General features: G+C 43.1%; 1 protein-coding gene across 1 annotated transcript in view; it reads left to right on the top strand.

Annotated features, from left to right (window-relative positions):
• The window catches only part of GABRA3 (gamma-aminobutyric acid type A receptor subunit alpha3), a 1,714,543-nt gene that overhangs the window by 1,207,445 nt on the left and 482,131 nt on the right, over positions 1-24,967 (top strand). The window contains exon 10 of the mRNA XM_085607670.1: positions 19,148-19,359. Within this exon, the coding sequence (XP_085463796.1) occupies positions 19,148-19,359 (212 nt within the window). The remainder of the gene's footprint in view (positions 1-19,147; positions 19,360-24,967) is intronic.

The following is a 24,967-nucleotide window of genomic DNA, read 5'->3' as shown; positions in this document are numbered from 1 at the left end:
TATTTGTAGTACAAATTCGCACTTGGACTCAACCGTCAGGGGTGTTGCGAGTTTGATTTGTTTTCGTGGGATAAGGACTACCAGAGCTGATCAGAGAGGTGGTTTGTGTTTTCCCATATATAATGCCTAGTGTTAGCCAATACATTTTGATTATCTGCATAGTACACTTAGCTGTAGGGGCTTTCAGTTAGCTCTCTTCATCTACTGGTCTGTTATTGTATAAATCACATTTTCGTCTGCCCTCTACAGCATAAAGCATGAGGCAATGGGTTCGATCGCTTCAGCCATTGGCTAACATAACTGTAAGTAATAGCATTCTGCCATTTCACAAAGAGCACATCCAAACATAAAGTAGTTCTATTAGGTCCCAGGGACTACAAGAACTGCTAACTTTGAAATTACTTTTACAGTGTAAGGAGGGAGCAGGGCCTTGAAAGGGCGGGGTCTGGAGTGGAGAAAGAGCCTTTCAGACCATCACCACCTGCCAAAAAGGGAGAGACTGGGGGGGCACGGAGAGGAGGTATATTTAGAGTCCAGGATTGTGTGAGGAGACCCTCACTCTCACAAAATAACAATGACAGAGACTTCTGAGGTTGCATCTGACTTTCTGGGGAGGTTGTAAAGCACCTAATGGGCAAAGCCTCCACACAATAAGCTGACAACCCGCTCTTTGCAAGGGCGTTCAACTCAATGTGCCCATATGGTGTCAAATCAGCTCTTCTACTGCAGACTGTGTGAAGAGATACTGTGCAACACAAGGTGGCGCTTTGTGAGTTGGCAGGTCTGGACCACTATGTCAATGCATGCTTCTTACGATCAAAAATGATTTTGCTCCTAGACATATTTTTTTATATGTTTGCTAGCTGATAGAGACATCTAGCCACAGATTCCTTACCTTTGAATTATCCTCAGGCGCCAGACTGGATGTGGAATTTTTTCTACAGCAGTACCTCTGTGTGTCGGTAGAGGGTGTCGAGTGACTCCGTAGTGATATTGTCCACCGAATGTGATGTTAACAGAGTCCATATAAGCCCTCCACTGATGCTCTAACTTCAGTTTCTTCCATGCCACACTTCCAATGCGGATCCGTAGAGCGGTGCCTCTGGCTGATTCTGGCCTATCTCAAAAAGTTTTGGCGACCGTACAGGGTAATTTTTTCAGGATGTCCTCAGGGTTCAAACACCATGGGTCCTGTGGACGGCAGATGTCGGCCACAGACCCTCATTATATTTGTATGGGGTGTCTTGGCATATACCATGACTACAAGGAGTGCAACTCCTGATGCTAACTTTGGACAAAGGCTTCATGGGAACACCGCATAAAGTTCATGTTGGCAGAGTTGTCACACACTCCACGTTGTTCGTAGTCATCTTTTCGTTCCAAGGAACCCTTGAGGGCCCGCTCCAGAAGTCCTTCCTGCGAGTGTCCTTCAAACTCGGTGTCCAATGGTAAGTTGCGATGTACACAGTCAAAGTCGCGGCATTTCCTGACTTTGCCAGGCACGAGCAGTGTCTTGATGCCCATTCCTGTCCTCCAGTTGAGGCGATGGAGTGAGAGTTTAACCCGCGCCTTCAGGCATTCCCTGGAGCCAGGGCAACTTTGGCCCAGATGAGGGAATAGTATCACTTCCTTCGTGCCATCTTTGGATCTCCACCTTCCTCTGGCACGTGTCTCAGCCTCAAGGAGGCCAGAGGACTAAATCCATGCCAGCGGGGTTTTCCTCAGCGTCAGTGAGGCCCTCTGGATCCATATTCAGATCCGTGCCAGCTCCCGTGCACAACCCTATGGGGTTACCACCTACAGCAACAGTATCTGATCAGCGGGCTCCGATATTGACTTCAACGGTGCAGATCGGCGCTGCACCATCTCTCCTCTCTGATGTAGAAGTGTTGCCACATTAATACCAGAGAGCGTCAGGGGCAGTGTTGGTGGAGCAGTTCACCTCAGGCTACATTCCTCCTTCTTTGAAGGAGCCCCCTACTGTTCTTTCTTCAGGAGAGCACAGCTTTTGTGGAGACAGAGAGGAAATGGGGCTTATTCCATCCTTGACAGACACTGCTCAGCCTCTTCTGAAGGTTAATTGGATATCTGAGGTAGGTGAGGCTAATGGGCTTGAGTCCTCCCCTTCCTCAGGCTTATTTTTTCCTCCTGGCCTTGTTACTGAGGTTAGCTCTGCTTTCGCTGAGCTTTTGAGGACCGTAGTCATGGTTCTGGAGCTGCAGCTGCCTTCTGTGGAGTTGGTCATTCACCCCTTGATTGGGGTGCTTACTCAGGGCTAACAGGGGTTGTGAATGCCCTCCCCTCAATGAAGCCCGATTTGATATTTTGTTGGGCTCTTGGGTTAAACCCATTTTGGGGCCCCAGTGGAGCGGTCTATAGCTCATAGACACTGTCCAGCACTGGGCGATCCAGCTTGCCATGTCTGGCAGCCTACTCCATGCAGCATTGTGGTTCAGGCTGCTACAGCCTCCCCTGATATCAGCACCCTTCCTAACATCCCTCCAAACAGAAAATCTAGGGGTCTCAATTCTTTTGGTCAGCACCTGTTCCGCTTTGTAGTCACTTAATACCACTTGTGTTCCGAGCCTTCTCACCTCTGCACTTCAAGATGAGACCCAGAATGAGCTTACTCAGTTACTTTATGATGGCTGACAGGCAGCTAAGTTGCTGATTCGATGTGACATGGATACCAAAGATTCTGCAGGGTGAGCCATGTTTCTTTCAGTGGCACTTTGTCGGTGTGCCTGGTTATTTAACTGTAGTTTTTCGAAGGCTGTTCATTCTGCCTTGGTGAACATGCCTTTTGATGGTCAACATCTGTTCGGCCTTCATGTTGATTCCGCTTTACGCCATTTTTGGGACAGTCGGGGTGAAGCAGAATTTTAAACCCTGTTTTGCTGTACCATCTGCTCCTCTTCTTCCTTCCATACTGAGATTGTAACGGATATGGTCACCTTGATTTCTTTCGTATGTGAGCCATTCTAGGGCAGTGCCCATTTGCTTTTTTCTTTCAGACTTCACCTATTTGGTCGGCCCCCAGTGAGGTGATCCTGCCTCCTGCAGGTATTTAATTATTACTTCTTAAACTGTCAATGACAGGTTATGGCCCCCTTCATCTGGGACGCATGTTATTTTTTGGCCCTACAGGGCATCAATGCCTGTCGATGCAAGGTGTTCTTTTTCTTTTCTACCCAGGTTGTCATTGGGGTATTTTTCTTGTACTGTGCAGATTTACTGTCACCTTGTTCCCTGTCCAATAGGGTACTTTGTCTGTATGCCTTGCAGACATTTTCACATATGTTTGTGGCACTTTAGAACTCCTTATAGAAGAGTGTGCCTTGGTGAGATGGTGCAAGGTTTCTCCTTGACCCCCTCCTATTTTGTTGAGTGTACTCTCCTTACTACCCAAGGGTTCTTCCTTACACTCTATTGGGTGCCCTTTCTTTCCTAACAGATGCAAGAAAGAGAGTATAATTCTTAGCCTAAGGTACATTGGTGCATATTATCAAGAAACGGCGTTAACATTATCGCCGCTTTAGCGGCAGAAAACTGCCGCTAAAGCGGCGATAATGGGCTTGATAATATGCCGCAGAGAATTCCCATAGAAGCCCATGTTCTGGTGTCAACATGGGCTTCTATGGGAATTCTCTGCGGCATATTATCAAGCCCATTATTGCCGCTTTAGCGGCAGTTTTCTGCCGCCAAAGCAGCGATAATGTTATCGCCGTGCTTGATAATATGCCCCATTGTCTGATCCTGGCCTAGGCTGTATTCCTTCTTTATTCTCTTTCAGGTATTTGCACTCCTTGTGCTAGTTCTTGATACCGCGATGGGCACCTGCTTCGCCCCCAGCTATGCGAATTTATTCGTTGGCTGGTGGGAGGAGCAGGTGGCCCGGTCCGCGGTTAATGAGAGCTGGACAAAGGATGTGGTGTCATGGCAATGATATATCGATGACCTTTTCATAATATGGAAGGGCACTGTAGAGAAGGCAGAAAAATATATCGCTCATTTAAATGTAAATTAAGCCAATCTACAATTCTCGGGTGAGATTAGCTCAATGGCAGTGAGCTACCTGGACCTGAGAGTGGAAATACGGGATGGAAAATTAACAACAGCCCTGTTCAGAAAGCCTACAGAAGGCAATAGCACGCTACATGCGTCTAGCAGCCACCCTCAAAAACTCAAAAGTAGTATACCTTACGGGGAGTTTCTTAGACTGAAACAAAACTGTTCAAGGCAATGTGATTTTGGTCAAGCAGTAAAAGAGAGTTTCGATTGTTTCATAGTAAGAGGGTATGGCAAAGGCCTCTTAGAAAACCCTCTGAGGAGAGTAGAACTTTTACCCAGAAAAGAGCTGCTGAAACAAAAGACCAAACATCAAATTGCGAATGAAGAGAAATTCAGACTAGTCACCACTTTCTGAGAGGATGCCGATACTTTGAGAAAGATCATGAAGAGAAATTGGCATGTGCTGAAAACAGATGTCATCATTGGTACTGATATTCCAACTGCCCCAATGATTACTTTTAAGAAAGCATGGTCCTTGAAGGATAGTCTAGTACATAGCCATCTAGAGACAATTCCACCCAGACAGGGAACACTCAATGCAATGAGAGGATTCTATCCATGTGGTAAATGTAAAGCTTGCACCTTTAGTAAAAGGGTGCTTACTTATGAGGTGAAAGGGCTTAAGTCTAGTAAAAGAATCAATAAATTCATGACATGCCAAACCACGCATGCTGTTTATTGTCTAAAGTGCCCATGTGGGCTTAGGTATATAGGGAGCATGATACATTGTGTGAAGATCAGAATTTTGGAACATATGCATGCCATAGCAAAGAAGGATTTTAATTATCCAGTGGCACGGCATTTTGCCATCAAACATAAGAGTGATAGAGATCTTTTACAATTTTTCAGCATTGATTGTGTCCCGGTTCAGAGTAGAGGGGAAGATAGAGTGTTAAAACTGAGACAATTGGAATCTCGCTATATTATCGACCTGCATACTAAAACCCCAAATGGGTTAAACAGCGGGGAGGAGCTGATGGTACATCTAGGGAGCTAGATGGTACAGAAATAGGAGCTCCGGAGGTCAATAGGTTGTATATGAATGTTAGCTATTTTAATGGTAGGATCTTTGAGTGTAATAATAATGTTCTTGTCCAGCCTTCTTCTTCCGAATTTGTTTTTTGTTTTTTGAAGCAGAAGGCCGATACACGGCGATATGAAATGTAGAGGGAATTTTGTCAACCCGATACAGGTTGCCTATTGCCGATCCACTGCGATATGACAGCAAATGGTTGCTTTTCTAATAATGATTGATTACATTCTTTCTATGATGTTTGTGTTTGTTATTTTTAACATTAGCATCAAGTGTTGATACACATGACCTTAAGAGAAATATATGAGTCATTAGCAACAGTATTGGGCGTTTTTTGCACGAATAGATGACCCCATCAATAAGTTAGAGGAGGTCGTCCTATACTGATTTATGGCAAAAATGCATAACATGGCAGTAATGTGATTAATAATATGATCAGTTTTAAAATGAATTGCCTCTGCTCATATTGAATTGAATGGTTGTAATGAAAAGCACCCACATTGAAAACTGTGTAAACAATCAATATGTACCAAACTACAAGATGGCGCCTATAATATGTGTTTTGTTATCCCTCATTTGTTTCTATGTCCGAAAGTGTGACGTTAAAAAGATGGTGCCTCCCAGCGCCAGTTGTGAAACACTGACGAAGGAGTATATCCGAAACGTGTCTGTTACGAGAAAAAAGTCACCGCTGTGTTTTAAAAAACCCCGTGAGTGCTGGTATCCTTCCCATGGTGGAAAGGGTTTTGGAGTTTGTATATATATATATATTACCTACTGGCGGTCGCCAGTAGGTAGTTATAGTTAGGACCAAGTTTCCATAGGAAGAGCATTTTTAGTTTTGCTTATAACTTTGGCGTCGTTTGATGAATCTTCATGAACGTTTCCAAACTAATTCTTTGTTCATATCAGCTCCTATGTTGAAAGTTTGGGGGTGATTTGTCAAGGGGGGCTGAGAAAAAAGGGGGTCCCAAAACGTGTTTTCTCCATGTTAATTTTCGTAGGAAACTTTAGACAAGGCTACAGGTCGAATGGGCGAATGGGTGAACAGAATTACCCCAAATTTGGCAAGGAGAATGGTCTTGGTCTGGAAAGCACGATTTTGTTTATTTGGTGTAAATCCGTTCAGTAGTTTTGGAGAAATATCGAAATTTACAGATATCGATATTTGGGAATTCTGCCTTCCGATTGGCTGAGGCGTTACGAGCACGAGCTTGCTGCTTATTGGCTGCGAGCGGTGCGAGCAGTTGCAACTAGGAAGTGTTGTTAGCCATTTTGTGATTCTGTTGAAGCAAGTAAGGGGAAAAAAGGGCGAAAAGAGGAGGAAAGAGGAGTGTAGGAGCGCTCTGAGGTCTGTGGGGTGGTTAGGGTGTGCTACACAGAGAGTGTGAAGTGATGTATTCACCCCTACCGGTGGGAAAGTACTGTTTTGCCCACAGTGAGATGGTGCTGAGGTGAGGTGCCAGTACACTCGTGAATGAAACCGTGAGCTGATTGCTGTAAACTGATGTGCTCTGGGCGCTGTAGGATACTGGTGGCAGTAGCATAGCTGTGCAAGTAGTGTTAGTATGGGTTTAGAGTATAGCGGTGTGAGCTCTGTGGGGTGGTTAGGGTGTGCTATACAGGGAGTGTGAAGTGAAGTGTTCACCCCTAGTGGTGTGAAAGTGCATTTTTGACCAGAGTGAGGTGGTGCTGAGGTGAAGTGCCAGTACATTCGGGATGAAACCGTGAGCTGATTGCTGTAAACTGATGTGCTCTGGGCGCTGTAGCATACTGGCCGCTGTAGCATAGCTGTGCAAGTGGTGTTAGTATGGGTTTAGACTATAGCAGGAGTGGGAAGCAAACTACTCACCACTGTCTGAAGACTCAAATGGAGTGTTTTAGCAAGCAGGAATAAAGAAATAATCGTGAAGAATATAATGCTGAATGTTGCAATGCCACAGAAGACAAATGGTGAAATCAGGTGTGTTTAAGAAAATGGCTGTGTGGGATAAAGCGACGGAGTCTGCAAGGTATATAAAAAGTGTCTTTATTTAAGTGCCATAAATGGACCCATTATGAAAACAGAATTCAAATGCCTAAGCATACTTAGAAAGTTATTATATGAAAATAGTTCAATTGAAGTGTATTAAAAAATGTAATAGGAAAAAGTCAAAAAAGTTGGAAAAAATCAATCCAAGAATAAAGTGAATTTCTTTCAAGTCTTGGAGATTGCAGTCCGGAAGTTCTTCAGTGGTTTAAGATGCTTAATGTTCCAAGAGGCGATTGTTGCCATCGTATGAAAAAAGTAAAGCGATCCAATTCATATCCTTGAAGGGACAGTAATGTTCCTCGAATGTTGGAGCAGCAATTTGAATTGGCAGGCAATCTGCGATGTTGTCAAAGGTCGCACATTGCAGGAGATCTTTCGCGGCTGCGCAGAAATACCATTCCACCAGGATACCTTTTTGCATTGCATCCGTAATTGCTCCACTGCCCGAACAATCAAGTTCATGGTTTTCAAGATACTCCATTACCTGCTGGGTATTGGGCGCGTTTGCTGGGATGTTGGCAGGGCATAGATCCATTCGCCAGTCGGTTGGGCAAGTTTTGCAATAAAAATATGGTTGCACGCAGATTGTATATGTGTAAATAAATGTCATGTTGTAGCTGGCTCCGATAATAGCTAGAGGCAGGCAGCCGAAGAGTTGTTAAATTCTTTCACGGTATTGATGTAGCTTCGCGTAGAGGCGTATTCTGTCAGACATGCTTTTTACTATAGGGAGCGTAGCCATTTTTAACAAGCTAAAATAGGAGTAGGATGGCCGCAAACAGAGCGAGAATTATGGGCACTGTTGCTGTTATTCCAGAGATGATCGAATGAATGAAGTCTGGTATTAGACTAAAAACTGTTTGAAAGCCTGTGAGAAGGCCGGAGGAGACAATGTTAAAAAAGTGCACCAGACCTTAAATGTTAGATGTGTTGAAAATTATGTAACAATTCACAAAGTGTAATGGGAGGTTCGTATTTAAAAGGGAGTGTACTTTACTTGAAGTTCGTGCTATCTGCATTTGATAAATTACTTTTGGAGAAGTGAGGGACACTTCTGTTTGAAACAAAAGCGCTTTCAGTTTGCTCCGTTTAATAAAATCTGTTTTCAAAGTAGCTATTGAAGGCCAAGTTGAACTTTGGGAGTTACTTTGTGTGGGTGGGAATTGAGATTGCCAGAGGAAGTTATCCGGTTTGAAACAGTAAGGACATCCGGTATGCTAGCTCACATTGCGTAGCAGTCCATGTTATTAAGAACCAGATAACTGCCGTTAGAAAGCTGTGTGAATGTTGGTCTTATTGTGTGAGTTGGTGTGCTTTTAAGAAAGCACACAAGATTGGGGCTGTAATCTTAGAAGCATCGTGGAGTTGGCTATTCTTGCATAGTAATGAATGATTGCCATTGTGGTCCCACTTTTCACCTGTGAGAAAAACTTTGGTATCCTCTTTAAGACAGTGATATGTAAATAGGAGAAACCACTGCTCGTGAATAAACGTGCTACCTTATATAATCACATACAACATGACAAACAACATGTACACCTAGCAGACACAATGACACTACGTACTGTGGGAACCGTGGCTAGCCATGTACACAAACCAAACTTGGGATGGCACCTCTGCCACACAATGCAGAATGTGGGGAGAGATGGGAGCAAAGTATGTGCGGAGGTGTCAAGTGATTCTCGATTATAAAAGTATACAATGCAAAGTGGTGAGGGGATGTGCGTATGCAGAGCACAGACATGTACATTTCAACATACACTGATGGTCTATTGAATGAAGTCGACAGAGGACGCAACCATGATAGTACAGTCAGTGGCGAAGATTAGCAAATCTTTAGCGTAGTGGGCTTGCTCGGCGTACGCAAGGCTAGCGTAGGGGTTAAGAATAAAAGGCACATTTCTCTGGGTGTGGTTGTCTTCCGGAATGGCGAACATGTCTGCTAGGTCTGCGCAGCTTACACCGCCATGAGGCTGACGCTGTGAGCGAAGGTGGCTGCGGGAATAATGCTCTCAGCCTGCTGCTACCCAGAAACCATCATGGCCACTGTGACGCACATATGCCCCACAGTTCACCTTTTGACACTGTCGTATGTGAAAGAGGGCCCATCACGTGCCGGCAGAAGCTCCTGGACTGAGGTCTGCGAGCAGGGAAGGCTCCTGAGATCAACGCTGGCTACCGCGACACAGGCAGACAGCGCCCAGCCTGAGGCCCAGCAGCGTGGTGTGCTCTGTATACTACTAACACAGTAGTCCAACAGGTACCAACATTGGAACGGTGTCTTGATCCCACAATGGACGATGTTAGAACTGCATCTGAGAGTGCAGATGAAGGTACTCCTTTCGACCAGCTGTAACCAACTCTAGGTCCCAACAGTGGAACAGTGTCTTGATCCCACAATGGACGATGTTAGAACTACATCTGAGAGTGAGATGAAGGTACTCCCTTCGACCAGGTGCAAGCAACTCTAGGTCCCAACAGTGAAACAGTGTCTTGATCCCAGAATGGACGATGTCCGATATTACCTGCTGCTTGGTTTTGACAGAACTCCCTCCGTTGAGGTGTACAGACTCTGTGCTTCTGTGGCTAATTGGTGCTCATGATCATTGGGCTTGGCTGACTGCAGTCACTGGAGTACACCGAGGTACAACAGGTCCAAACAGTGGAACGGGGTCTTGATCCCAGAATGGACGATGTTAGCACTGCATCTGAGAGTGCAGATGAAGGTACTCCCTGCGACCAGGTGTAACCAACTCTAGGTCCCAACAGTGGAACGATGTCTTGATCCCAGAATGGACAATGTCCAATTCTACGTGCTGCTTGGTTTTCACAGAACTCCTTCCGTTGAGGTGCATCAGACTCTGTGCTCTCGTAGCTAAGTGCTGCACATGATTAATGGGGTTGGGTGACTGCAGTCGGTGGAGGACACCACGGTACAGCAGGTCCAAGCAGTGGAACGGGGTCTTGATCCTACAATGGACGATGTTATAATTTTATCTGAGAGTGCAGAAGAAGGTACTCCCTGTGACCAGGTGCAAGCAACTCTAGGTCCCAACAGTGGAACGGTGTCTTGATCCCAGAATGGATGATGTCCGATATTATTTGCTGCTTGGTTTTGGCAGAACTCCCTCCATTGAGGTGCATCATACTCTGTGCTCCCGTAGCTAACTGCTGCACATGATTATTGGGCTTTGCTGATTGCAGTCGGTGGACTACACCGTGGTACAGCAGGTCGGAACAGTGAAACGGGGTCTTGATTCTGTGATTGAGGATATCAGAAGTTGAAGTTTGTGATGATTTGTGTGCACCCCCTCCGATCAGGTGCAACCAACTGCGTGCTTCCGAATCTAATGGCACATGCTGTGAGGCGTTAATGACCACTGCCTCTGGCCTACACTGTGGTCAGCGGGGCTCACAATTCAGATCGAGTGGTGATTGTTTAATTACAGAATCCAGTAGGCAACTAACTACAATGTCTATTGAAATATACACAATAGCCTTTTAGTATACTTGCTTGAAGAAGTTTTTTAAGATGACTTATAGGTCTAGTACAATGACCTAATGCTTCATAGTAGTGGTAAAGAACACTGAATAACAGTGTACACAGTGGACAGCAGAGATCGCAATTCAAATTGTTTTGATTTATTTATTGTAGAGTTTTGTGTAATTTATGTTGTTGTATTTTGTGAAGAGGAAGTGAGAAAAATTATTCATGAAGACTGTGCTCACTACTGCCTTCAATTTACACTGCAGAGAGCAGTGTTCACAATTCAGATCGAGTTGCTATTGTAGATGACGCCGTCCTGTAGGCAAAAGACATTGCTTCAGTGGGCTCTGTCCGCACCACGCATATGTATCATCACAGGGTCCACACACGGTTTTTGTTGCTTCGCGTACGGCAAACTGGGCAGCTCAAGTCAACGCCACGTGGCTGTGGGCCCTTGCTGACAGCTCTCTGGCCTACACTGCAGACAGCAGTGTTTACAATTCAGATCGAGTCGCTATTGCAGATGATGTAGTGTTGTAGGCAACAGACATTGCTCCTAGGACCGCCAGCCTGCAGCACGCATCATCGCTGGCTGTGCGCATACTGAATGCTTTTGATGTGGCTATCTAAGTGCACTAGACCTGATGGACCCTTTATGATACAATCTTTTTGTGTATTATTTCAGATCTACTGCCTGTATCTTAGTATACCACAAGTTATGGTTCTTTTACAATATAATCTTGTCTGTATTATTTCACATCTAGTGTTCCTACCTTACTGCAGCACAAACTTTTGACCCTTTTATTATTGAATCTCTGTGTTTGATCCAATGATTACTGTTGTAGTTGATGCTAGCAGCAACCATTCCCTGAGGGCTGGATTACACTCACCCCACACGCATCCACACAGACGTCACTGGATATGTGACCCTGGTAATAAAAAGGAGTCGAGCGCACGTGCCCGTACCCAATTCCATAATTTATCTGTGTCCGTGTGTTCATTATCTATGCATGATACTGCCCCTGGGCCGTACCACATTATATTGTGCTGTGAACAGCGTATGCAACCATGTTACCTCTGGCAGTGGGGAAAAGTTCTGTTATGTAGCTTTTAGATGCATGGCTATCACAGGTGGAAGGCTACTTTACAGAGCATGAATATTGATGAAGATGATGGTTGCATGTTGTGTGTAGTGTCAGATATGTGTACATCGCAAAAAGTTTTCAAAAAAGCTCTGTAAGCAGAAGAGGAGTCTCTCATCTAAAACTGTAGAGAGAATGGCTAAAACAGGTGGGGTCCTCCAACTGTTACAATGGGAAATGTTATTAACCAATCAAATGCTTTTCTTTAAGGCCACATGGCAATCGCGCACCGAGCGCGTAAGGAGGTCGCGCCCGACGCGAGTTTGAGAAAATATTACCATAATATAAGTTTATGACAGTTAGAAATAAATAAATGTTTAAAATATTTTAGATTATCGCTTGTTCTCATATACACTTTAAACTTATTTAGATATAGTTTTGAGCCGGAAAAAAAATGAGGGAATGGCATTCCCGGTGCGACACCATACGTCTATGACATAACACAGGGCCTGGCAGCGTGCACTCGTCGCATACACAACGCGCAGCGGGCGTGACCCCATACTTACATGACATAAGGCGTGGCTTGGTACTGCGTACATGTCGGATACCAAAGTAGCAGCTGGCACAACCACATACGTATATGATGTTGCGGGGGACGCGGTGCCACGAACCCGTCGGATATGAAATGCGCATCCTTTACAAGTTTAGCAATATGGCAGATAGGATTTGCGTGCTGATGGAGCTTGGTACACTACCGGTACGGGACTTCAGTTTTCTAAAAAAAAAAAAAGATATACATACTTTTTTTGAAGATATAAAACATTACATATTTTTCAAATAAAAAAAAGGATAATAGAGTTCCAAAATATTACATACAAAATAGAAAAAATATAGGTTTTATAAATATTAAAATATGAAATTAACATTAATAAAACCTTTGAAATTCACTGAAAAAACCATAGGTTTTACAGACGTTATAGTTAGGAATTAGCATTTACAAAACCTTAGAAATTCACTGAAAAAACCATAGGTTTCAGGGACGTTATAGTTAGTTGGACATTTGACTCATATAAAACCAGAGAAATTCGCCCATTATAGTTTGTTGAGCTAACTATAACTCGCACGCCCGCAATGCAGTGGTGATGATGTCACATATTACATCACTCATGACATGGTCAGTGACATCACTGATGACATCTCAAATGGCTGCCAAGCCCAGGACCAATAACTCATGTGACCCCACTTTCAAAAGCAGATCGTTTTGTGATAGGTAATTTTGATGTCTCCACAATACGTTTTGGGCCCTTGCCTGTCACGGGTACTTCACCCACACACACGAGTGAGGTACCATTTTTATCGGGAGACCTGGGGAAACGCTCGGTGGTAGGAAATTTGTGTCATTCGGTGTTCCTACAACTTTCCCACACAGAAACTTAAGAAAAATGTGATTTTTTTCTCAAAATTTGAATTTTGCAGGGGATTCTTGGTAGGAAAACATTGGGGGATCCACACAAGCCATACCTCACTGGACTTCTCCGAGTCTCTAGTTTGCAGAAATGTGTGGGTTTGGTAGGTTTCCCTAGATGGTTGCCAAGCCTGGGATTGCAGGGGATTCGGGTAGGGAAACGTTGGGGGATCCATGCAAGCTATACCTCATGTGACTCCATAGGGTATCTAGTTTTCAGAAATGTGTAGGTTTAGTAGGTTTCCCTTGATGGCCATGAACCCGGGGCCAAATAAACAGAAGTCCCCTACTGCAAAACCAGTTAGTTACATGAAACATAATTTTGAAGTCTCCACAGTACGATTAGGCCATTTGCTGTTGCAGCCACTATGCGTACCCACACAAGTGAGGTACTATTTTTATCGGGAGACCTGTGGGAACGCTAGGTGGTAGGACATTTTTGTCAGCACGGTGATCCCACAACATCCCCACACAGAAAAGTGAGGAAAATGTGATTTTTTCAGCAACGTTGGGGGATCCACGCAAGCCATAGCTCCCTGGACTCTCCAGGGTGTCTGCTTCTCAGAAATATGTGTGTTTGCTAGGTTTCCCTAGATGGCCAAAAACCCAGGTGCTCCCCCCCAGCAAAACCAGGTCATTTTGTGATAGGTTATTTTGATGTCTCCACAATACGTTTTGGGCCTTTGCCTGTTGCGGGCACTAGACCTACCCACACAAGTGAGGTACTATTTTTCTCTGAAGACTTTGGGGCATGCGGGGTGGGTAGAATTTTGTGGATCCCTGCAGATTCCGGAACTTTCCACCTTCCGCAATGTGAGACAAATGTGTTTTTTTTACAAAGTTGGAGGTTTGCAAGGCATTCTGGGTAAAAAAACCTGGTGAGAGCCAGAAAAGTCACACCATCCCTTGATTTCCCTAGGTGTCTAGTTTTCCAAAATGTATAGGTTTGCTCGGTTTCCCTAGGTGCCAGCAGAGCTGGGGTTAAAAATCTACAGCTAGGCACTTTGCAAAAAAAGGGTCAGTTTTTCCTGTAAAAATGTGGTGTCTCCACGTTGCATTTTGGGCTATTTCCTGTCATGGGCAATAGGCCTATCCACACAAGTGAGGTACCATTTTTATCGGAAGACTTTGTGGACTCAGTGGAATTTTGTGGATCCACGCAGATTCCAGAACTCTCCACCACAGAAATGTGAGAAAAATATGGTTTATTTTTACAAAGTTTAAAGTTTGCAAGGGATTCTGGGTAACAGAACCTAGTAAGAGCCAGACAAGTCACTCCATCCTGGATTTCCCTGGGTGTCTAGTTTTCAAAAATGTATAGGTTTGCTAGGTTTCCCTAGGTGCCGGCAGAACTAGGCTTCGAAATCTACAGCTAGGCACTTTGCGAAAAAAGGGTGAGTTCTATTGTAAAAATTTGATGTGTCCACGTTGCATTTTGGGCTGTTTCCTGTCGCGGGCATTAGGCCTACCCATATAAGTGAGGAACCATTTTTATTATAAGACTTTGGGAAATGCTGGGTGGGTGGAATTTTGTGGATCCACACAGATTCCAGAACTTTCCACCACAGAAAGGTGAGGAAAATGTTTTTTTTTTTTAATAAAGTTTGAAGTTTGCAAGGGATTCTGGGTAACAGAACCTAGTAAGAGCCAGACAAGTCACCCTATCATGAATTTACCCTGGGTGTCTAGTTTTCAAAAATGTATAGGTTTTCTAGGTTTCCCTAGGTGCCGGCAAAGCTAGGGTTCAAAATCTACAGATAGGCACTTTATAAAAAAGGGTCATTTTTCACTGAAAAATGTGGTGAGTCCACGTTTCGTTTTGGGCCGTTTCCTGGCACGGACACTACCCCTACCCACACAAGTGAGGTACCATTTTTATCTGCAGACGTAGGGAACACAGAATTGTAGAGTAACTGTTATTACCTATTGACGCATTTCTGCCTTCCAAATGTATGAGAATGTGTAAAAAAGAAGTCAATTTGAAAAATGTCCTATAATTCACATACTAGTATGGGTACCCCCAATTTTGAAAATATGTAAATAGATACAGTTTCTAATCTACGTATTTTGTTCCCATTTCAGAAATATATAGGTGTCTTTCATATCGACTTTTCACGATTTATATTTTCCCGAATAAATTGCTATATACCTGGTACAAAATAAAAAAACATTGCAAGACGCTCCTCAGTTATTGGCACTGGGTTCCTTGGGTTCTTGGTGAACCTACAAGTCCTATCTTTCCCCACTATCGGAAGGGTCCAGCGGATGTAACGGTATATTGCTTTAAAAAATCTGTCATACTTAGAAGAAATTACAGGTGAAAACATTGGCACAAATGGCTGTTTTTTTAACTCATTTTCAATTTTTCCTATTTTCAACTGTTAGTTTCTGTAAGAAAACCTTGAAATGTATAGCTTTCCAGGATCCATCATTGGTTTGATACCCATTTTTACCATTAACTGGAAGGAGGTTGAAAGCACAAAAAGAGCAAAAATAGGCTATGTCCCAGTAAAATGTCATAACTGTGTAGATAATTTTGGTTAGCTGATAAAAGTCTGTCAGTCCTTTTAAGCTGAGAAGATGGTGATTTCAGCACCACAAACCCTTTGTTAATACTATTTGCAGCGAAAAATCCAGAAGTTTTCATCTGCTGCCCTTTTTCAAATTCCCCCCCCCCCCAAACAAATTTTAGCTGTATTTTGGCAAATTTTTGGGTCCATCCAGGTGAATCAACAAACCCTGGTTACCTCTAAAATCCCCATGATGTTGTAAGAAAAGGACGCAAATTTGGCGTGGATAACTTATGTGGTCAAAATTTACGGGGGCCTAAGCTCGAACTACCCAAATTAGCCATAGAAAGCCTGAGCACGGGGGGGGGAGGCCTAGCAGCGAAGGGGTTCATTAATTGTTTTGCTTTTGCTACATAGTTGTGTGGATGACTCCCCTTAATGATTAGTCTTCCTCCAAAATCTGAGTCGCTGCACTACTACCGTATGCTTGATGTTAAAAGGTGGATGATCATCAAAATATTGAGATTTTTCCTTTTGAAATTGGGGTCTATAATCATTGCATCTAGCCTTTAGTTTGGAACCCTACATTATGACATGTAGATTTCAACATTTCCTTAATCCATCAATGGGCTTAAGGAACCTTTGAGTCATAGGTAATGTCTGCAACTAAAGACACGTTCTACTTTCTTTGTTTGAAAAGGCTTTCCCTGTGTTTCTTGACAGCTCTGCATCTTTTCCACCTGGATTTTGATAATGTAGTATATTTAAGTTCGGAACAATAACCTCCTTTAGCATTTGCTATGATGGGAGAATAGGACACATGCTTCCTGGCAGGTGCTGAGCATCTGAACATGTTTCTTTGGCTGTTACTCTCCATTGGCAGTCAAAAAGCACTCTTTAAGTCATCCTGAGCATTCTGTTCAGAGCAGAAAACTAGCTTATAATGCTTTGGTCAGATATTTTAGATCAGTCAGTTCTCCCTGCTCATAATTTACAGTATCAGGAGGACCTTTTCAGTGCTTTATTTGTAAAACAATAATTTTTAAAATGTATGTGCCAGTGCCCTTCTCAGGAGGTAACTGAGGTCTGCACCACCCATTGTTCCTGTCAGTGCTACCAATAAGAGTACCATCACAACTATTAACCATTGGACTTCTACTAGTGGGATGATTGAGACTATGCTAGGGCACTCGATTCTATAAGAATGGTGTGGAATAGTCTGAATTGTCATGTTCAATGTTTATTGAATTATTAAATACTGTTGTTTTGCTCATCTCAAAATTAGACAGGAAGCACCACCGTGTGGCAGACTGTCATTAGTGGCAGGGTTGAACATGTAGTGCCAGTAACCACTGTCTCGAATTAAGCACTGGAAGAGGGTTCAGGTTTGACTCATTTCACCATCCCCCTGGCCCCTTTGCATAGAAACATTGCCCTTCTCCCTATCTTACGATTTTGACATTAGCTGATTGAAGAAACAAATGAAAGAACTTGTGCTTTCAAACTAGGGAGTGACTGATGTTGATGTTTTGGCTATAGGTTAGTGAATAAGGGAGAGGTTCTGTAGATATCACATTTTACAAGTTCTATAAAATAATATGACACGCCACAGTATATCACAACTTAACATGACATGAAACCACATAGCACAAATTATGAAGGGTAAGCCGTTTTTCTTTTGTGTTGTTGTTTTGATACCTTAGTGTCCTTTTTATAAAGTGTATGTGTGCATAGGTGATGTCCTACACCCGGCACTAAATCAAACCTCAGTGGTTTGTGAAATTTCACCTCAAAGTACTTTTTGCACCCTTTTGCAAACTATTGTCGTCAGTCTCAATTTTTTAAATATATTACTTACTACCTAATTATTGTCACTGACTATGCAAAAAGGAAAGCAGTGAATGTAGAGAGTTGCGAATGCATGATATATAAAGGGGCCCATTACGATGCCTTTCGGAAAGCGTCCGACCACTATTCAGAAGCTCTCCGACTGCGGTAGGAAGCCTTTCCGACCCTCATGGTCGGTTTGCACTCCGACCGTCTGATTACATGTCAGCGGTCAAAATTGTAAACCAGCTGGTCAGTCCAACTCAGTTCCGACCGGCTCTTGGGGTCTTCCAGACAGTCAGATTCGGACTGCAATCCCCTATGGGCGGCGTTTCCGCAGTTGGGGTTACGATGTTGGTTTCCCACAGCCTTTCAGTGCCGGCCTTTCCGACATGGAAAGGCTGTTGGATATCGACTTTTGTGGCCTTCTAACAGGGCCCCCTTGCCTCCATGGCCTATGGTTAGTGGTCGAGGGGGTAACTAGGGTACCCACTTGTAAAACCCTGCACTGTGTGGCGGGCACCATGGGGTGCCGGCTACAGGGTGCAAGCTTTTACACACACACCCATTTCTCTATAGGAGCCTGTATTACCGCCGGTTTATGGCCGTAGTAACACAAGCTCCCATAGAGAAAAGTGAGTATGCGACCAAACAGTGTTCAGTCACATCATAATCAGGGGGTCGGAACCACTGACTAAATGTCGGTCGGTCCTGAGACCGAGATCGGTGTCGGTCAATGCAACTCGACCCAACATCGTAATGAGCCCTAATGAACTGCAAATGCCTTCAGTTATTTTAAATAATACCAATTTCATTTAGTATGACAACAAAATAAAACATTTAAATGGAAGATTGATGGATAAAGTCATTTAATTAAATATTGTTGCTTATGTAAAGTGAGAACGGGAAACATTAACAAGAAATCCCGAGGAAAGATCATTTGAATTGAAAAATATTGATTGTAATGTAGCATTACATAGAACATGACGTAAGGTACCATGACAAAAGATAACATTTAACATAACAAAATACTTTAATCTACCATAACATAAAACATAACATATTGTAACACAGCACAGCATAATTTAACTTTATATTATATAACAGAACTGCCACAAAGAAGCTTTGCGATTGCATTTTAATGGCAAAAAGCTTGATGGGTTAAGCGTGCTTGCAAACCTTGGATGTTATAGAGGCATGTGTCATGTTGACTAGGTGGCATGACAGTTTTTCCGAAAATCATAATATGGGTCTTATAGACAGGCAGCAAAGAAAGTTGTTTTTCAAATGCACGAATTACAGTGTCATAGGCCAATAGAGTGAAATAGCAAGTAGTCAGCAGCGAGGATTCCTTTGATCAGGAAACCTGTCATACATCTATTCCAAGTACAATCTAAGGATTGCCACTTGAATTGTGAAAGTGGGATGAGTTTCTTCCTGATAAGTGGAAAGAACAGTCTCCGAGAGATGAGGACAGCAAAGCTGTGGAAAAACAAAAGTTTATTATATGTGGAATTTGAATTTGCAAGGTTAGGTTTTGTTATGGTATAACAGATTTGTATATAGCTGTACTGCCAGTAGCAATTACATTATTACCTGGCCCTAATATCTGTGCCTATCAATTTTCTTCTTCTTCACAGGAGTCACCACCGTCCTCACCATGACCACACTAAGCATCAGCGCCAGAAACTCCTTGCCGAAAGTGGCATACGCGACGGCCATGGACTGGTTCATAGCCGTCTGTTATGCCTTTGTGTTTTCTGCGCTGATTGAATTTGCCACCGTCAACTACTTCACAAAGAGAAGCTGGGCATGGGAAGGGAAGAACACAGTAGATGGAACAGATTCGAAGGTGAGACCTCTCTAAGGCTGAGAGGAAAGGGAATGCAAGGTGAGAGAGCTGCATTGGGACCAGGAGTAAGCAGCATATAGCCAAACATACTTATGGAGGCTATATTTTACTTACTGGGGTCATCAATGTAGGTCTCAACTGAAGCACCTCCCACAGGTTCATGCAATTTAATGGATACACTGTTTTTGATATTGCTATTACCTGCATTTATTCTCCCACAAGATAATTAAATCAGAATCTCAGCTATTATTTTATAATCTCTAGGGCACGTGTTCTGTGCTTAAGTCATGCACTTCTACTGAGCAGCAAGACTTGAGAGCTCACCGTGTCCTTTTCCCAGTTATAAGTCAACCAGCCCTGTTTGGGGCCAGATCACTTATGTGAGGAATAAAGGGCCAGATGTCCAACCATTTGATTTTGCGAGTCTCTAACTGCAGTTTTTTGCGACTTGCAAACAGATACTCACAAAATAAAATGTACTGATGTGTCTGGGACACATTATGAGATTCCCAAATGAGTCGCAAATGAGCCGCTTCATTAATATTTATGAGGCAGGTCGCAATGTGTGACCCATTGGGAATGGCTGGTACTCACAGGGATGGTGGCCTGCTGTGGTCAGCAGACAATCATGGCTGTGACTGCTTTTTCAATGAAGCAGTTTTTAAAAACAATGTAACCTATTTACCTTAAAGGAAACCAGGACATATTTAAAAAAGAAGAAATTAAAGGTTTTCTTTTTATTTTTGTAGAGTGGGCAGTGATCTGTGGGACCACTGTCTACTCTGAAAACATTTTGGTGCCCCAATTCACCAAGGGGAAGGGGTCCCGTGGGGACCCCTTCCCATTTGCAAATGGCTTACCACCAATTTGAAATTTGTTTTTAAAATGCGAATGTTTTGCGACCACATTCACAGTTGCAAAACATTCCTACATACCAGTATGACTCGCTATTATGAAGGTTTTCTTTGGCACACCCCTGCCTAATAGCGACTCCCAAACCCTATTTTGCGAGTCAGTAATAGGTTACTAACTCGCAAAATAGGGTTGGTACCTTTGAAAATGCATTTTACCAGTCGCAAACGGCCCATTGTAAAAGTTCTTTGTACATCTGGCCCTTCAAAACATGGAAGACTGCATTAACAGTATAGAAGACTGCCTATGATTTCCTTATTACAGATGGGGTGTGAATTCTCTTAGTCAAACTGTAACAAAGAAATTGTGTAGCTTCTCAGCTGTAGTCAGTTATTTCATTTGAGCTCTGTCATCACAATGACTGCTGCCAGAACCAGTAGCCAGGATGATAGGCAGGTCATGTAGAATACTGAATATTGGTTAAGGTTAAAATGTCAGGTGACAATTGCACTTTCAAGCCAGACCTAAACATCCATGTAGGTTAATGACTGCCATCCTCCCATCTGTGTTGCTGCTAGAGAAAAGCAAACATAAATAATCCAGTTATCTAAGGCACTTTAATAGCATTACATTGTCATGTTTGTGCCCCTAAAAGTTCATGCTCAGGCAGCTAAATATTCAAAAATGATCACTGCTTTGTGGAGTGCGGGCACTTTTTGGGTGGAAGCACACATCTTATAACTAATTAAAACATGCATTCCTGGCTCCCAACATGTGGGTGGAGCCAAAGGCCCTCTTTAGTGATCCTCACATAATTGTCTGGCGACAGCTGCACTGTCCAGCCAGACCACAATAGGTGATCAATAAAAGGAAGATATTAGGTCCTTGCAGGAAAGATAGAATCTTTGCATGTTTATTTCGAAAGCCTTGAATATATGGACTATATGGAAAATTTCAAATATATGTCTACTTTTAAAGCACATCTAAATAATATTCGAACAGATGATTTAATTATCATTCAATGCAATCATTATTCAAGTTTAATTTTCTTGAAAACACATATAAGTCACATTTTAACATTGTATTGTTGATAAGGTGTAATTTTATTCATGCTGGGCTTGAGTCACAAAGGTAAACATACACTTTTGTGTGTGCTTACATTTTTTGATATTCACAAACTACTATTGAATAGTAAGTTTACGAATGTGGAGGATCTGTTGTTGGGGCAGAGAACTCGCAAGTTATAAAAATTGGACAGCCCTATCATTTTATGTGCGGGGTTCTCTACCCTGACTTTGGATACTCTGCAGTTTTAAACTTACTATTAACTTGTAGTATGTGAATACCAAAAAGCAAAATCTTATACAAAAGTGTAAGTTTATTGTTGTGAATCAGGCACAGAGATTTGCATTCTATTATTGATTCAAATTCTTTTTCTGACATCTGCTTTCCAAGATCAGTCAGGTAAACAGTCCCCATCTAGAAGCGTATTACATATTTCTTTGAATTGAACATGAAGTACATACATTTTTAACAGTTTTTTGTATATTTGTATGCACCCAGTTTAATAAATGTTCTAAATACTCTGTGGAAGCTGACCAGACCTATCCTAGCTACTACTGCTCTCATTATATGGGCATTGATAAGTCTAATCAGATGCTATTTTCTTTTTACAGAACTGGTCTACATATAGAATTATAAATGGGTAACAGTATATTATAGGGATGTTTTTCACTGAGGGATTCTGAGTCACATCAAATAGACCAGTGCTTAATTTGTAGAGGAATGAGAGCTGGTGCCCACAGCTCTGCACATAAGCCCACAGTCAGTGCTATTTAATGTGGATGTGGCAAATGCATAGACTTGAGTCTATCTACTGCCTCTATAATCCATTGCCATACACTCCCTTCTTTCTCCCTTTGTGAGGTTTTCCATCTTTCTCTTCTTCCTTGTATGCCGTGTGTTTATTTTTCCCTCTCTTGATCGCGGTCAAAGTTTGATGTAGAAAAATCAGTGGGGTCTCCAAAAAGGAGGGCCGATTGGTCCCACCAGCACCCACTGGCTGAGATTAAGCACTAAAATAGTGAACAAGAGCAAACCTCGAGTTGTCTATGATGCTACTCAGAAACCTGAGGTGAAAAACATCCCAGTATTTCAGTTTTAACCCATCTATAATTTCATGTTCTGTACAGCCTTCAAAATCATATTTCCCTGCTTTCAGCTACTACACAGGATTAGAGGAGTAATGGAGGAGCCATGTTTCATAGCCTCTGTTCAATGTCCAAAATGTTTTAAAAAAAATGAAAAAACAGGCCTTCTGTCACCTACTCTAGGTGCCCTCTACTCCAGAAGCTGTGATCCCTGGTTTCCTGTGCTGCTCTGACAGGCTTTATGGGAGCGTATCTAGAGCAGCCTGGAATCTATTTATGACGCAGCAACAGTGAGGAACACCTTTTGTTAACAACTGTTGCTAAGTCATAGCAGTGAGTTAGAAGACTTAAAGTGAGTTATTCACACTAGTGGTTCGCTAACAGAGCCATACATAACAAAAGGATAATATTGGATGCACAATAGTATTAACTATGATTCTCACATTTACTATTTTTTATTAGATGTAAGACTATGGGGGAATGACATTGATATGGTAGTAGGCAATATAACGGACAGTGACCATAATCCCGTCTGCTTGACCATGAAGATTCCATGGGCCCCCTCATGTCCTCCGTCGAGTACACACACGCCATTGCTGACTGAAGAGGTGGTTCCCTCAAATTGTAGAAGGTTCCTCAAATGGCCAAATGTTGCTGCACAAGACCTAAAATTAGATGGAATTAGGCAAGTACTAAGTAAGAATATTTTAGAGTTACAGGAGGCAATGACAAGCTCTGACTGGCTTACAAATGTCCCTAGAATTTACTCAAGCACAATCAAACAGATTAGTGCATATTTTCAAAAGACTAGCAAACACAATAAACTGGCGCACGACCAAAGAGCAGGCAGACATGGTTCACTAAGGATTGCAGGCTAAAAAGACAGTCATTAGCTACAGCAATTAGAAGAAAGAACTTCCCTATGATCAAAATTGGAAGGAAAGATTATAGAATGGCTTTGCTTCAAGCAAAGCTGAAATGGGATGAGAATCGTTGGCAGGACCTAAAGGACGCTAGCGCAGAAAGGGATACCAATGTCTTCTGGAATCTTGTTAGACGGGCAGGCAAGAGGGATTTAGATCATATCCATAACCATAGTTCTCCCCAAGATTAGTATGACCACTTTACTCTGGGCCGGATGAAGCTCACCTAGAAGAGCTGTGGGAATAGCCCCTCATTCCTGCTGACAATAGCAACAGCGAACTCTTCTCGCTGGAAGAAATAGAAACTCTCATAGGCAAGATTGTTCCAGCCAAAGCTCCGGGTCCAGATGGCCTTCCTGGAGACCTATTACTTTCAGATCCTCGAAACTGGGCACGCTATATCTTACTTTTAATTAATTCTATCTATAATGGTTGCCCAGTACTGGAATCATGGAAGGGGGCTGAGGTGGTCCCGATCTACAAGAAGCGAGGCAGAGAGGACCCTGCCAACTACAGGCCAATCAGTTTGATTGACGCAATCCAGAAGGTAGTTGGCAGAGTCCTGTTGCAGAGGATCCCATCTTGGGTTGAGGACGAAGACATCCTCTCCCTGTATCAGGCGGGGTTTAGGGCCAACTCGGGAATGGTGGATAAGGTCTTTAGGCTTCTCCCGATCTACTGGAAAGTTGTTACGATCGGCAGAGACAGTCTTTACCTTGCCTTTATAGACTTAAGGACTGTCTTTGACCTAGTTCCCAGGAAGAAGTTGTGGCAAACATTAGGAGACCTGGGCCTCCCCCCACCAATCCTCAATTTATTGCTCCGTCTCCATGAGGGCAAATATGCACAAGTGAGATGGGGTCTCAAGGAAATTTTACGGAAAGGATTCCAGTAAACAGGGGAGGAATTCAGGGTTGTTTGATGGCACCCACCCTGTTCTTCTTATACGTGAACAGGGTGCAAAAAGATACAGCTGATGCCCCGGCCCTGGCGGGTGATAAGGTACCTACTCTCCTGTTTGTGGATGATACACTGCTGATTTCCAAGACCCCAGCTGGGTTACAGAAATTATTGAATAGGTTCCAATATGGTTGTAATTACCGGGGGTAGGTCATAAACACTTCTAAGACCAAGTTTATGACACTAAACCCCCACAAATCCTTCAAAAATAATCTCACTCTAGATAGGACACATCTGGAGAGAGTCAGCACGTTTGACTATCTCGGTATCCGCCTATCGGAAAAAATGCAATGGAGGTCCCATCTCGATAAAATGCTCTTGAGTCATAAACGGGCGGTAGAGGCACTAAGCAAAGAACATCGCAAAGCAGGCCCATTGCCCCGGCTCTCACGGTTTATGACGCAAAGACAGTTAGTTCGGCACTTTACGGAGCCTAACTATGGGGATTTGACAATGTCGATGAGATCTGCGGGTCAGAGCACAAGTTCTTGAGGGATTTGGCCATGTTACCCCAGAATGCCCCACTAATTTCCTTGATGTACAATATGAGCAGACACTCATTTAGGGATATCGCTAAACTACGCTCGTTGCTTTTTTGGGCCCGCCTTAGGCGGACCACTGAACTCATGGCCCATGCCAAAGCACTCACAGAAGTCATGAGTCTAGAAGTCAATAATGGGGTTAAGTGGATATCTAATGTTAAGAAACTAATAATAAACCTTG

This window comes from Triturus cristatus, chromosome 5_2 (assembly GCF_964204655.1).
Source record: "Triturus cristatus chromosome 5_2, aTriCri1.1, whole genome shotgun sequence".
Classification (NCBI taxonomy): Eukaryota; Metazoa; Chordata; class Amphibia; order Caudata; family Salamandridae; genus Triturus; species Triturus cristatus.
This window is presented reverse-complemented; position numbering and strand designations above follow the sequence as displayed.